The sequence below is a fragment of the Misgurnus anguillicaudatus genome, chromosome 18 (assembly GCF_027580225.2).
Source record: "Misgurnus anguillicaudatus chromosome 18, ASM2758022v2, whole genome shotgun sequence".
NCBI lineage: Eukaryota > Metazoa > Chordata > Actinopteri > Cypriniformes > Cobitidae > Misgurnus > Misgurnus anguillicaudatus.
In genome coordinates this window covers 31,455,790-31,471,965 of record NC_073354.2, presented here as the reverse complement: position 1 = coordinate 31,471,965, position 16,176 = coordinate 31,455,790, and the positions used below count along the sequence as shown (strand labels likewise).

Below are 16,176 nucleotides of genomic sequence, written 5' to 3'. Positions count from 1 at the left end.
TTAAACGTTCAAGTTATATATTTTTGTTGCATTCGTGAGTTATTAAAATCTAACTGCTTAAATAGGCTTATAATATTAAAGTATCGACAAATTAATTGAATGAAATCATAATTGCATCGAAGAAATGTTTGATGTACCGGCAAACATTGCATCGCTCACGGAGATAATTGATACCGTACCGTGTTCAATGAACTGTCCGATTTAATTACAACCCTATTATAAAACATTTAGTTCCAATCCTTGATTCTGATTGGTCAATAGGTGTGCTTTACTCACGATAAAACACTGCTATGACCGCTTCACCCAACGGTTCTATTTAATATCACTGCGCCCTTAGCAACACCCTTAGCAACACATAAACATATAATGAGACAAAGTCTGAGAACAGTTTGTTGTTGTTTTTTGAGCTTTCATGTTGTTGTTCGCAGTCAGGGACTATTTTTTCTAGCGGAAGGAATGCTTTTATAGATTTAACTGCATGAAAGTTGCACTAATATTTTTTTTATACTTTAATATTGTGTGGTAACCGTTTTATAAAAGCAATAAGGTTTGTATTTGCTCCGCTTCGCGTCGTGCCTAACAACGCCCTTCAGCCGTTACTTATTCACGATACAGCATAGCCTCTCGTACCTTATTGCTTACGTTTCCAATGCCTCATTATAACTAGGCAGGCCAAGTTCCTGATCCAAAAGGCATCTTTGCATTTATGCATTCATCCGTCTTGCATATGACAAAGTTGCAAAGGTTATAGAGATGCATAACAATTAATCGCGATTAATCGATAGCAGAATAAAAGTTTTTGTTTACATCATATATGTGTGTGAACTGTGTATAATAACTTTGTTGCACACACATCCATGTATATATTTAAGAAATTGTACATGTATGTGTGCATATTTATATATACATAATTATTATACACAGTTTACACACATATATGATGTAAACAAAAACTTTTATTCTGCTATAGATTAATCGCGATTAATCGTTATGCATCCCTTAAAGGTTACTTTCAATAAATGCTCCTTGAACATGACTTCATGTTTTGATAATACATTAAGATCTTGTACTTTCTCATAAATTGAAGAAAATGATGATTCTTATGAAATAACGCTTTTACATCATGAAAAAAACTTCAAACAAAAAACATCTGGACTGAACTATAATGAACTGTAATTCATGAACTCGGTGTCATGAATGAAAGATTAGTGGTAGAGAGTGTGGAAATAAAATTTAGTACAAACAACTGGAATAAGAAAAAGGAAATCTGTAGAGATATATATGAACCTTGGAGAGTGGTTTTGTTGGCAGATGTAAAAAGTCTGATTACGCAGTAACATGAGTCAGAGCCCTACTGGCTGATCAACAAGCAGTAATGATAAGAGATCTTCACCCACCCAGAAAAGCTCAAGATGACCTGAACACAATTCACATTCATAAATTCATGTATAAAAGCCTCATCAAAAAGTCATTATTCTGATTGAATCCATTTTATTATGCAATCATTAAAATCATTTTAGCCTGAGACGGTCTTACCATGTTAAAATCCAGGTTCCTCTCCACCCACTCTGTAGCAGCCTCGAATTCGTCATACATCTCCATGATGTAGAGCGTGTCCAGTGCATCCACAATGGTGGCTCCTTTGAGACTTCCTGTGGATAAGTATGACAACAAATCATTTTAGAAGATTTCCTGTGGGTTTACCTTTAGGATTAGAAGAACACAGCGGCAGCTTAATGTACCGATGGCTTTATGATAAACACTTCAGAGCCTCAGAGATATTGTCACCGATGCCCTGCCTGGAAGAAAAAAACTCTGCAGAGAGCAAACAAAACCGGGCCGCAAATACAAACCTTGTAAGTTAACGCTCAAATGTAAACCTAGATTCAGATAAAGAGACTTTGCATAATTTTTAGACCACTTCCAGCGTAAGCAGATAACTCAACATCCTGTGTAACTGGAACCCAGACGCTTAATAACTCTTTGGTTTGATCATAGGCAGTTCAGATAAAATATAACTTAATAACAGCACATTCAAATATTACTATATCTTGGAACCTTTTAAAAAAACGTGTTTAATGCCCTGCAAACATTTGAATTTATGACATGTGTTGAGCATTATTGTTGAAATGTACTGATTTAAAAAAAGCTAGGTTTTTGACTGTACTCAATAAAAAACATAAAATATTTGAAGATATTAAGTTCTGTTTCTCTGAAAAACACTGCTGTAGTCAATTATTTTCTGACCAGTTTTTGATCTGTGTGATCATGCCCACTGCCTATTTACCCAAAAGTGTATTTCGACAGGTCGGTTGCCAGTTATCACGGTTGTTTAAATGAGACCACGATGGGCCATAAATGCGACCTCTGATTGACTCAACTGCCAAAATGAGCCGCAGATTGAGTCATAAAATTCCACACAAGTGGGTTTGTAATTTGCAGACAACTAAAAACATGGCAAACATAAAAAAGCATATAAACATATGATTTCCATCATCAGTTGCGCTCCTGTATGTGTCTGGCAACCCTCCTTTATACCAAGGGGGCCAGAACCACACGCACAATTAACATCATTCTTAATTTCCTTTATTAAAAAAACACAATATACAATTGACCTGTCTTTAAAGATTTTAACTATAAAACTTATAAACTATAAATTATAACTTTATTTTCAGTGGACAAGCATTTCAGATAAAACTTCTTAAATGCATTGCTTTAACATCTGTAACAAACAAGGCACTTTTAAATTAGTATAGAGGAGTTTCTTATCCCACCCTAAGAGATCAAAATTATTTGAAATAAAAATACATAAATTCAAAACAAAATATATATAAAAAATTTTAATAACAATGTATTTCACCTTTCAAATCTGAGAGCAATTCTGGCCCAAGTACGACCCGTCACCCAAACCAGTGGCATTATTTTTAACCCGACTGGACCCGAATGTAAACTGACGTTTGTGCAGTCTGCTGCCCCGGTGGCCTCGTAACAAATTTGGAGAGCTGCTCCATTTGTTTATATGACGATGACACCAAGGTAACCGCTAAAAAGTACATTTAAAAATATCTGACATGTCTGTCTCAACAAAAATTAACCTATTGCCAGCCACACAATGTCGCAAGCGCTCTTGGCAAACAGGGGAGGTTTGAAAAGGACATTGACACACACATACGACAGTTCAGGGCTTCTCGGGTCCATTCGGCAAAAACACATTCATTTTAAATAACCCGAGACCCGATTATTGTACCCGACCCTTGTCCGAGGCACGCGTGAAACTTGAAACCCAACCTGATCGGATCTCGAGTCGGACCTCGACCTCTTCTTCACATAAGCCTAAACACAGGCCTATGCTTATTGTGACGATCCGCGGGACCTAGCGCCCCCTCCTTGTTGGGAGTATTTACGTCCTAATACAAAAATCATTATTTTAAAAGTATTTGATTAAGTATAATGTGGTCCCGCGGGCCGTATTAAAATTTACCCCGGGCCGTGTGCGGCCCTCGGGCCACCAGTTGCCCATCCCTGATCTACAATATTTTGAATTTAGACTGTGGTACCAAGTTCAAATCAATGTTACATACAGCTCCTTTAAATGTTACAAAGTAACATCATCTAATCGAATGACTAATATTTTGCTAAAAGGTCCAAGCATTTAAGACGAAAATATGTTGCTAAATATGTTGCAAAAACGCATTTAACAAAAATAGGCAGGACAAGTAAAATGTGAAGGCCAGCAGAAAAATATTGCCAGGAAAGTGTCAGTAGCTTTGGTCTTTGACCTGTAAAAGCTGTGACAAGCACAAAAAAGCTGTAAACGATAAAAGGGAATATGGTTTCAATAAAGAGAGAGGGCAAAAATTGGATTTGGACAAGCACCAGGATTTAATGTGTTGGTTGCATGTGCTCTACACTATAAAAAAAATAAAACAACTTGGTTTGCAAGTCAATTTAACCTACTATTTTAAGCTTTAACTTGTTATAAGTTGACATAACCTTTAAAAACAAGTTGAAATTGTTTAACTTAATTTTTTAAGTTAAAGTAACATAAAATATGTTAATTTGACATAATTTTTACAGTCTAGTCACTCAGCCATGAATCTGACTATTTCTAATTTGATGCTACGTATTACATTGAAAATTACATTTTTAATTTAATTCATTTAAAAATTACTCGTTTACGAAAACTCACCATTTAGGCCACATTCACAGACAGCGTGAAAAAAGGAAAACTAATGCAGTAAATTAAGGTGCTAATGTTATGACACACAAACTTGAAACAGAAAAAGAAACAATGAGCATATGGTAACGGCACATTTTTCTAGTCATTCACTAGTGGATTTTACATTTGTACTGATTACAAACGCAGCAGGTTGACGCCACTGCCTTTTGTACTTTAATTATTGAAGTCTGGCACTGCAAGCAACTCTCTTCAAGAAATGCAACGCTGCCAACCAGCTGTGTTGCTCATCTAACAGTCCTTGCTCTGTTTGCTGATGTGCAAGACACAACATGACAAAAATTATTATGAGTAATGTTTGTATGCAACATCCTAAATCAAACACCGCCTACGGAGCATTCACATGCCTTTCAAGATTTGCTTAGTTAAAGCCAAAAGAAATGATGCAATAAATCAATAATAGTAACTGTATTAGAATTTCTTTATATGGAGTACTCCATAAGTCTGAAAAACAAGTAGTCAGAGGTGTAGCATATGGGGTGGGGCATATGGGAGATGGGGTGTATGCATTAAATTAAAAATAAAAATATTGAATATGTGTTACAAAATTAACATGGAAGAAACTATGACCACTATGGAACGAAAAATGTTCTTCTAAAAATATATAAACTTACAAATATATCAAATGAAAGAACAGACCCTCTGCTTTCAAACAAACAATAAACAAACAAGCAAAACAGGATTTTTTTTTATTTATATCCTATCTATATTTTTTCTCTGCTTATAAACTCTTAAAAATGGGTATTTTTCTTCAAAAATAAAATTTTTTAGCAAAAAAATGAAATAATTGCATATTTGTGAAAGAATTTTGTTAGATCTCAGATTCAAAATGATTATCAAAAACATACATACACGGAGTGTAAAATTAATAAATATTGTTTGCTTCAGTTTTTTATCAATTGGGTTAGTCAATAAGCCATCTAGTGGATAATTGGGTGTTATACATTACCATAAAAACTCATTAGGAACAAATTTTTTCATGCAAATGTTTTTTTTTTAATTGACGAGATAATTCGTCAATGGCGGGAAAGAGTTAAGTACACGGGTACTCATGCCAATTCTAGGGGCGGGCGATGTGTAAAAAAAATACCATCGGAGCCGGTGGTTTAGCGGGCAGAGCTCCGACATGTGGTGCTTTCGCACTTCCGGTGACCCGAGTTCGATTCCGGCTCGTGGTCATCTGCCGATCCCATACCCCTCTTTCTTCCCTGTACTTTCCTGTCCTCTCCCTAATCACTGTCAAATAAAGGCAAAAATGGCCATGGGGATGGGGGGAAAAAACAATATTCGAATATAAAAAGATCGCAATATACAATAATATTGCATGTTTCGCCACACGGACTTCTGTATAACATTGAAGATCCGCAAGACTCATTTGAAAGCATGCAGAGCAGTACTCTCGCGGTGCTGCGGATGTTGAAAAAAGTAAAGCGAACGCAGCGAGTGTCGATATACCGTAGATCGTCAGTGGTATATGATAATATCATCATATGGTCCAAGCCCTAATATGATCATTACCGTATATACCCGAATATAAGACAAGGTTTTTGTCCTAAAATAAGGCTGAAAAATGTGGGGTCGTCTTATATTCGCGATATAGACAAAATCACGGCGGAAAGGAAGCAGGGGGAAACAGTAGAGGGCGCCAACATTGGATATATGTGTTTGATAAAAAGCAGATGGTTATTTTCTATCTATCTTCACAATACCGCAGTTACATACATACATGGGCCTACATAATTATTGCATTTTTGTGGAAAGGTTATTCATTTTTGTCAATCATTCATTCATTTCTGAACTCATTCATTGACAAATTTGTGACAAATTAATCCATATATTTAATTAATTGGTGTTAAAATGTTTTTCCAATGAATTATCACTTGAATTTTCAAATCAAATTATTTTCTGTTGAAAACCAGATTTTTTCCACAAACCCACCCCCCCCACACACACACACACAAAAAGTCAGTAAAATGGGGTGGTCGTCTTATTTTAAGAGTCGTCTTATATTCTGGTATACACACGATAATAATAATTGTGTTTTAGTGCTTTTGTTACATGTGCTTTTTCATATGCTGTAGACCTCACACTGAAAATAATTTTATGTTTAAGTACTGTTATATAACCACCAGCCAGTAATGATACTAATAACAACAATTAGAAATATGTCTAACAAATCACAGAACAAATAACACTAACGGTTTATGGCTCAATAAAAGTTTAAGCTGGAAATAAGTAATGATCTGCAAATTAGTAAATGAAGGTAAGTCTGTAAGTGCTTTAAAATGGGGGTTTATAGATTACTGCAACAAAAACACAGACTTCAAGCAAAAAGAGGGAAGTTAATGCACTAGTTATTTAACATGAGGTTTTGGGTGAAACTCAAAGAAAGAGGAAGACGTAAACATGCCAAGGAAATGCCAATATGCCAAACATTTAAACCATTCTAACAACAGCAATGGTAGTTGACAGAAAAATAACACTTTGGGTACATTTCCAAAGCTTGTTTATAAAAGCGTGAATCTCACTAACAACAATCTGTCTTGAGAAAAATTAGAAAAAGCTTTGGTTTGGTTTAAAACATGTGTGGGCAACAGGAATGTCATGCCCCCTCTCTTCTCCAATCCATAAGTGGAAGAGAATGACAACGAGGTGTTACGAGAAACAGGAAAAGGAAACAGGATGTGCTGGCAAGAAAAAAAAAACACATCATAAAACGTGCAAAGTGCCCTCCCTCTGGTTTCCTACGGCTTCAGCTTTCTTTAAGCAAAACAGACTTCATGCTTCTTAAATGGCTTGTCGTTAAAGTTCCAGTTTAATGGTTTGACGTGGCCTTTTCAACTCTGCTTCTGTTTAAAGCCATTATTCTACCTTACAACCTTTCTCTTTGAATCAAAATCAGAGCTTACTGCAGGCAAAACCTTTTTAACGTCAGGGAAACAGACTGAGATGAGTGTGACCCACGCTTTTCTGAAATACTGGAGAGCAGACACCGTCTGAATGGTGTATTTACGTGGTCTACGTGTATGTTTTTAAAACGTTCATCAGATCGTAGCAAAATGGGATTTGTAAATGAGCTCGCTCAAGTGCACCCGAGAGTGAAAGTATGTTATTGACAGATAACACTTGCTTGAATTCAAACATCTTAAGAAGAATTACACATGGTTGTAATCTAAAGCTCATGAGAGAATGAGAACTTCAAAACCTCTGATAAAATATGATGCGCTGTTGGACCAGAGAGACAAAAGCTACACCCTGAAAAACTCTCAAAGACAAAAACAGGGTGTGCCTGCAAAAACATGAGAACTGTGACCTCATTATATTGTTTTCAAAGAAGAGGACTATGTCTTAAATTTCGAATGACTTAAAAAATATATATTCTGCTGTATGCAATGATGCATTCCATTCAACAACAAGTCCAGCACTTTTTAAACTCTTAACTGTTTAGGCCAAAGATATACATAACAGTTTATGATTTCTATAGCTATAAATCTATAGACAATATAAGAGATGCTTGCTCATGCAACTTTCACCACATGCCATCATTGCTTCACCTAAAAAAAACTTTTAGGGTTTCATTTTTCTTGTGGCAAAACTAAACCACATCCAAAACATTTAGTTGCATGTCAACTTGAGTAGGCCGGTTATGAGTATCAGCACAGTAAATAATTTATGAGCATTGCTTTACAGTACACTTACAGTACTTATTAAAAAATATGGATGCACTGATATATCAGCCTATAATCTGTATTGCATGTTTAACTTCAAAAACATTTATTTTTCATCCATTTTAAACTTGTATCAAAAGTATTTTACATAGTTATTAGGCATGGGCTGGTTACTGGTTTCAAGGTATACAGAGGTTTTAAAGAGCCAAGGTTTCAAAACCACAAAGATTTTATGTGATACCGTTTTCAAGTTGTGTTTACACAAAATTAAGTTAAATAATTAATTCAGGCAATGGATTTGATGTTTACATTTGATATTATTAAAGGACAAGTTTGGTATTTTACACTTAAAGCCCTGTTTTCAGATTGTTTATGATGAAATAGAACGGTTTTGACTGAAATTTCGACATATGCGGCTGCCCCGAGAATTTTCGGGTGTTTGTTGTTTCACCTCCCACCTCTACAATGGGTGTATAGGTGCACTGGAACAATCCGTCCTAAAATGCATTAAACTTTCGTTTAAAAAGACGTGAAACTCACCGAGTGGTGTTGACTGATATGCTAACACAAAAATCGCTGCAAAAGATACTTTCCAACAGGTGTTGTAAACTTGTGGACCTATTTTTCCAAACGCCTCACACCCGTACATTCTTCCGCTGAGAGCTTGAATAATAGACACTCCAGCCCAGTGGGTGGCGATAATCCGCCTTTGCCAATTGCAAGAATACAAACAAAGCTCCCAGCACGGAGTAATACCGTACCTCACAGCACATCTAATAAAAGTCAATGGAGTTGGACAAAAACTACAATAAAACCTGTTGGAATGCGTCTTTTGCAGCGATTTTTGTGTGAGCATATCAGCGAACACCCCTGACCACTCGGTGAGTTTCACGTCTTTGTAAATGAAAGTTGAATGCATTTTAGGAAGGATTATTTCTGTGCACCTATAGAGCCATTATAGAGGTGGGAGGTGAGACAAGAAACACCCGAAAATTCTCGGCCAGCATCATATTTCATCATAAACAATCTGAAAACAGGGCTTTAAGTGTAAAATACCGAACTTGTCCTTTAATATTAATACATTTTAATTTTATAATTATTATAATTTTTTTGAAAGAATATTATAATTTAAGGCCTTATTTTTGCCTGGCATACATGTTGTATGTTGCTTAAAAATACAATTTATTGTGTCCAGTTGAAAAGTTGTTTGTATATGCAGACATTTGAAAATAACACATTTTAGTGTTGCAATGGCAATACTACAACACCGTGAAACGGTGGTATTTTAAGGTTATCATACCGCCAAAATCTCATACCGACCTAATAGTTATTGACATTATTACCTGTTATTGGACCTTATCACTAGATAATTTCCTGTTATTGGTAGATTAAACGTATACAGGTCCATTTCTCAGTTTTCTGATATATTGTAGAGTTGTGTAATGGTCACATGACATGCAGATTAGACAAAACTAAAATAAATATTTTGTCAGTGTTTTATTTAAATTTTACATTACTTATTTACATTTTATTCATTTATTTGTACTCATTTCTTTTTCATCTACTCATGGACCCCTTTGCAATTTCATGAAACCCTATTTTAAAGGCAGGGTCCATGATCTCTGAAAGCCAATGTTGACATTTCAAATCACCTAAACAAACACGCCCCTACCCCAATAGAGACTAGACCTTCTGTTGATAGACCCGCCCCACACATATGCAACTCAGACAAAAATGTCCTTTAGTAGACACGCACCTTACTGCTGATTGGCTACAAGTGTGTTTTGGTAGTTGTCCTGACTCCATTTTCCAAATCGTTTTTCAGATATTGTGCACTCCACCTTTAAGTAATCAAATATCTGTACTGGCACAAAATTTTGTAATGGTGCATCACTAATAAAAACCAAAAAATATCAAACAATCACCTCCATCACGTCATGCTGAAATCAAGAAGTCTACAATGCAACATGTCTAAAGTTGAAAGCAGATGCATGCAAACACTAAACAAATGCAGTCTGTATTTTATGCATAGACGATGCAAACCAACCTTTTCTTTCTTTAGGCAAAACCAACAAAACCTACACTGACAGTGAATATGTGTGCCCTCTCGTTACAACGCCTTGAGAATGGCAAAGGAAACACTTTTAACACATAGTTTTTAGACAAAAAATCTATTCCTATTCAAACAGAGGATTGTCAAGTTAAATATTGCAATACTATTGATCTTTCTCCGCCTTGTATGCTGACCCAAACCAGGAGCAGTTCATACAGACTTATCTACAGGAATGTCCACTACACAGTAATAGAAGAGACTCTTGGGCACTATACAAAGGTCTTATCAATTGCAATTACACTGGTAAATTACAAACTGGACGCTCAATGACTTGAGATAAAGCTATCCATGACTACAAATCTCTGCCGAGCCCTTAGAGATCATGTTGTGATCTCAGGTAAGGCCATACCAATCTATTTCAAAGAAAAAAACATCTGCTTGATCTTTCAACACAGACTCAATCTCAACAACATTATACCCCTTGAGAAGCTTGTGGATCGAACATGATAACAATCTAGTGTTGAATGTACAATCAGATATTGAACGGTCTTCCATCTCAGTGCATGTTATGGATTAATCAATGCAGTCCATGAGACCCATAACTGGCCCTGCAAAAGCATTTTTTAAATTGTAATTTCCAGGATAAACAAACAAACAAGGAACAAACAGTAATGTCTGATGGTAACATCACGTGTGGAGATCATCTCAACACGGCGTGTGTGACAGATGGTTGCTCATTTTGGCACTGAAAGGAAGCTTTCTGGAAACGGAATTATGGAAATGAAGGTTGACCTCCAAAGCTATTTGAAAGTGACATTGGCAGTACCAGCAAGGTGGTACAATCCTGAATGTTTTGAATGTTCTGAGCTAAAGGATACTGGCACGTAAACATGAGAATATTCTTTAGCAGGTCACTTTAAGGAATGAAAAATCTGTCAATATTCATTGATTATGGGGCGGTTTCCCGGACAGGGCTTATCCTAGTCCCAGACTAAAATGCAATTTTGATTTAATTTAAAAACACCTTATCCTGATTCATTTTTGACATATATCAGTGACATTGTTTTGTCTCAACATGCACACCTGTTGTGTTTTTTGTAAGGTATGTTTGTCAAAAATGACCTAATATAAATAAGGCCTAGTCCTGGATTAGCCTAAACCCCTACCGTGCCGCAGGATGCCTAATCGCGTCTTAGTTAATTTTATATAAATACATATACATATACATATACATATACATATACATATACATATACATATACATATACATATACATATACATATACATATATATATATATATATATATATATATATATATATATATATATATATATATATATATATATAGTTTTTGTATAGGACAGATTGCCTGCAAGATTATTTAAACATTTTATCAAGTTTAATCCACTACTAATCTACAACTTAGCCTTTCTAATGGCACTACTATAATGAAAGGAATATACGACAGGCTTCATCCATAAACTCTCTAGAACTGTTCTGTGACTCTAAAACATAATGCATCTTATCATAAATAAGATTAAACTGCAGATGACAAAATCAAGAAGACTCTCTGGCTATGTGAGAAGCTGTGTGTAAGCACATCGCCAAACAGCCGGATAACACTACAGCCTGCTGTGACACTGGACACCGGCCTGTGCCAACACAAACAAAACCCCCATCGTAAACCATTGTCTATCAAATCCAGATCACCATTCTGCCAAAGTGGTTGTGGGGAAAAAGACTCAATAAAGCCTTTGGCTCAACTCTGTTAAAGGCCAAACTCTGCAAACACTGGATGAGCATCCCAAGCTAGAAACAGAAAAGCAGAAAATGTATGGTTTTCAAGGCCTTCAACAAACAATTGTATTAGTTGCCTTAAAACTACATTTCCAGCACCTCCGAAAGCCACGTTTTCGGCACCATAACACTGATTAGTGCGCAACTTTTTGTTGGGTCATTAATACAAGTGCAGCTATATACTGACAGTACATCATGGTTCAACAGCCACTGTGCTAAATGAGCACACAAGGGCTTAGAGCCGGACTCGTGTGTTCGCTTGTGTTTTCTCTCTCCCTCTTCTACCACTTATCGATGTTCTTCTGCACTTTCAAAAGATTGTGATTTTTTTTTTTTATTGCACATCTCAGGCTATGGACAATCACAGGACACCAGAGATCACAAGGTCACCTGGGATACGATTATTTCCAAATCACAACTGGACATTGGTGGACATTTTGGAGAGAAAGACAGAATGAGAAGAACTATTTCCCTGTGCGTTTTATTAGAGGAAAAGAAGTGTGGATGTACAGGAACTACATACTGTTCATCCTATACCAAACTTTGCTTAGTTTCTTTTGCACATACACTGTAAAAAAATCCCTTGTTGGACTTAAATTTTTAAGTTTAATCAATTTGAAATATTTATTTCTCTCTAGTCTCAACTTTCTCGACTAGTGGGGAGTTGCTATAAATTATCAAAATAAAGTTGAAATAACTTAAGCTAATTCTACTTTTATTTTTAGCAACTCCTCACTAGTCAATAAAGTTGAAATTAAATTAAATTAAACTTAAAAATGTAAGTGCAACAAGAAATTTTTACAGTGTACAAGCCATAGACTGTAAAAAAAGATGGACGACGCCCGTTCGCTCTGTTCCATTGGTGAAAACTGAAGCCGTCAGTGTCCCAATACGGTACTGACATCTTGGGTCTTGTGTCTGCGCAGTAGCGATTTCGGGACCAGTCCTGCGCAGTAGTGAGCAGGAAGCAAGGCCCCGCTCTCGCAGAATGCGCATATCACAGCTGTCAATCATCACGTGACACCACAGTTTTTATAGCATTAAATAACTAACTAAAACAAACTTATTTTAAAAACAAACACTTGAATTTACATCAACTTAATAAAAGCTACAGTAAATGACAGAAACCAGCTTCGGAAAAAAAGATAATTGAAATGTAACTAAATTGTTTAGTTGGTCTCAAGTCCCATTAAATAACATGGGGAGGCGGGTTTATGACCTATACTGGGACCAGTCACCTGGGGCTTGTGGGGCACGCTTGGTACAGGCACTTACATTTTATCCAAAGCTACTTACAGTAGACAAGGTAGACAATACAAGGTATTTTTATCAGTTTGTGTGTTCCCTGGGTTCAAACCCATGACCTTTTGAATTGCTAATGCAATGCTCTACCACTGAGCTACACTGAGCACTGAATGAAAACTCCAATGTAACTGTGCTTACACTCTAAAAATGCTGGGTTATTTTCAAACAAGCACTAGGTCAAAAAGAGACAAACCTAGCCAATTGCTGGGTTGTTTCAACTCAAAATTCTGGGTTGATTTGGGCAAATTTTCGGCGTTAATTTGACCCAATGGTTGGGCTCAGCTCCCAGCGTTGGGTAAAAAAGGGATGAACCCAAACCACTGGGTTGTCAACCCAAAATGATTTTTTTTCTACAATGATTGGATCAAATATAAAAATTTTCGACGTTAATTTGACCCAATGGTTGGGCTCAGCTCCCAGCGTTGGGTCAAAAAGGGATGAACCCAAACCACTGGGTTGTCAACCCAAAATGATGTTTTTTTATACAATGATTGGATCAAATATAAAAATTTTCGACGTTAATTTGACCCAATGGTTGGGCTCAGCTCCCAGCGTTGGGTCAAAAAGGGATGAACCCAAACCACTGGGTTGTCAACCCAAAATGATTTTTTTTATACAATGATTGGATCAAATATAAACATTTTCGGCGTTAATTTGACCCAATGGTTGGGCTCAGCTCCCAGCGTTGGGTCAAAAAGGGACGAACCCAACCAACTGGGTTGTCAACCCAAAATGATGTTTTTTTAATACAATGATTGGATCAAATATAAACATTTTCGGTGTTAATTTGACCCAATGGTTGGGCTCAGCTCCCAGAGTTGAGTCAAAACGGGACGAACCCAACCCACTGGGTTGTCAACCCAAAATGCTGGGTTTTACCCCATTGTTAGGTCAAATATAAACATTTTCTGGGTTAATTTAATCTAGCATTAAAAATAACTGAGCATTTTTAGAGTAAAAGTACCATTCAGAGAATATTTGATTTCCAAAAAGGTCAAAACAAATAAGAAACACTGTAAAACAAAACAATACTTATATTTGTGCTGAAACTGACTAAATCTACAGACGATACTCTTAATCAAAAATCAATAAATTATTGATCCTCCCCCTATTGTCCTTGTATTCATTATATACTGTTCTACAATGTGAATTTAAATGCCAGTTGCTGACTGTGTGTGAAATACTCAAACACTTTCCATTCCACAGATTCTGAGCTTAATAATTTTTTCACAGTTGGTTGAACTTAATTCATTAGAAAATTTGCAGTATACCGCACAAGATTTAATGCACTTATATACGAGTTTGCATACAGCATGATAGACCTCTGCACACCTTGAGGAAACAATAGATCATCTAGCATGGCACAGACTACATAAAAAAAAACACATGGCAATAATTGCACATCCGCAATACACCAGGCAGGCATAATGCCTTGACTAAGCACTTCCATATGGTTCATGATGTGCTTCTTAGAGCATCTGTGGAAAAAAGCACCGCAGCCTCGTCTTTCTCTGTAAGCTGAAGCCTTGTGGCTGTTTGAGACCGCCCTGGTAATCTACAGTAGACTTCCAGTAAGGACTTTTATCAAAGTGTGTGTTCCAACGATTTCATCTGCTTACATTTCAAGCACAAAACAAGCTTTTTCCAGCTGCATGGTCAGGTACAAAACCCTGACCAGCATATTCCAGGACATCTTTTATTTAGGACCAGCGTACCATTAACCCAAGCTCTAAATTTATAATGATTAACCCTGCCTGACAAAACGTAGCCTTGGCCCAGCATGTTTTCAACGATCTCTGTTGTAGCTATATGTGCCCGTGAGGGCACATTTACTATTCGAGAAATTGACGAGCACTCAAAACTGCCTGGAAACGGATGGCCCGAAAAAAGGTCTGGAGGTAATAGCGTGTGCAAGAGCCGTCTGGCATTGACTGACACAGAAGATTTTCAAAATGTGTATGCGTGCGATTGTAGCCAGGGCCATTGCTGAAACTCATGGGGCCAGGGCGAAAGTTTTATGAGTGGGCTAGATTATGAGGCAATACCATAGAGGACCTAAACATAGTTCCTACTGACAGCCCTGTCTTTACTGCAGAAGAGCGGCTGTGACGGGCCTAATGTACTTCACACTTTTTGACAGGTCTTTATGGCAAATAAATTAATACTGTGTATATTCTACTGGCACTTTCCAAGCTAAATTATGTGGGTCTGCACTGTAAATCATCAGCCAATCTATACAGTTGAGCGCAATTGACTATGTGGAACTTACTATACAACAGTAAATCTGATGAAATCATAAAACAAATGTCTTTAACCTGATCTTTTACCTCCACTAGTATAAGAATGAGTTTCAAGATTTAGAGAACTCAATTTTATAAAAGACAGAAACTGTCGAAATCTGCTATCTACTCACTACAGTATAATATATTATTATTATTATTATTATTATTATTATTAAAGGGGGGTTAAAGCTATTTCATGCATTCTGACTTATTAAAACTGTTTAGGAGTTGGATTCCTTATGCTAAACTTAGGTAAAGTGTCAGTTAGGCAATTTCAGTGCAGAAAGTACAGTGGAAGTCCTTTTATGGGCACTTTAACCGAAATGGCGCACGCACACACCAACCAAGAGCTGACACTAAATTAAAGTCACCAAAGAAGTGTATTGTTGGTTGTGAAGGAAATTTAAGCTTTCTTAGCTTCCCAAACACCCCAGAATTATGGATACAACAGATATAGTTTGTTTATCAGGGGTAGCAGCAGAGTTTTGTATGTGTGTTTGTTTAACACTGAATTTCATTGAAATTGGGCGGTCTCAAATGGGTCATGAGTCACAGGCGATAAGTAAAACTGCATCAAATGTCTGTTTTGTTGGTGTACATGCATATAATGTAAGCAACACGAACATGTAGTGAATCATACGTTATCCATAATAGGTGAGATCGTCCAATTGTCAGCCTGTAAATCGCCGATACACGACAGTATTGGGGGGCGGGGCAATAGTTTACTCATTTGTTTAATTGTTAATTTTTTACTCATGTATGACAAGCAGCTGGATTGGTGGACAAAAAAGAAGCCAATTTACTCTAAGGGCAGCTGGCAGCACTATCATAA

The 16,176-nt window shown here is 36.6% G+C and overlaps 1 protein-coding gene across 1 annotated transcript in view; it reads right to left on the bottom strand.

Moving 5' to 3' along the window:
* Positions 1-16,176, bottom strand: part of man1a1 (mannosidase, alpha, class 1A, member 1) — a 147,393-nt gene that overhangs the window by 93,330 nt on the left and 37,887 nt on the right. The window contains exon 3 of the mRNA XM_055187219.2: positions 1,537-1,652. Within this exon, the coding sequence (XP_055043194.1) occupies positions 1,537-1,652 (116 nt within the window). The remainder of the gene's footprint in view (positions 1-1,536; positions 1,653-16,176) is intronic.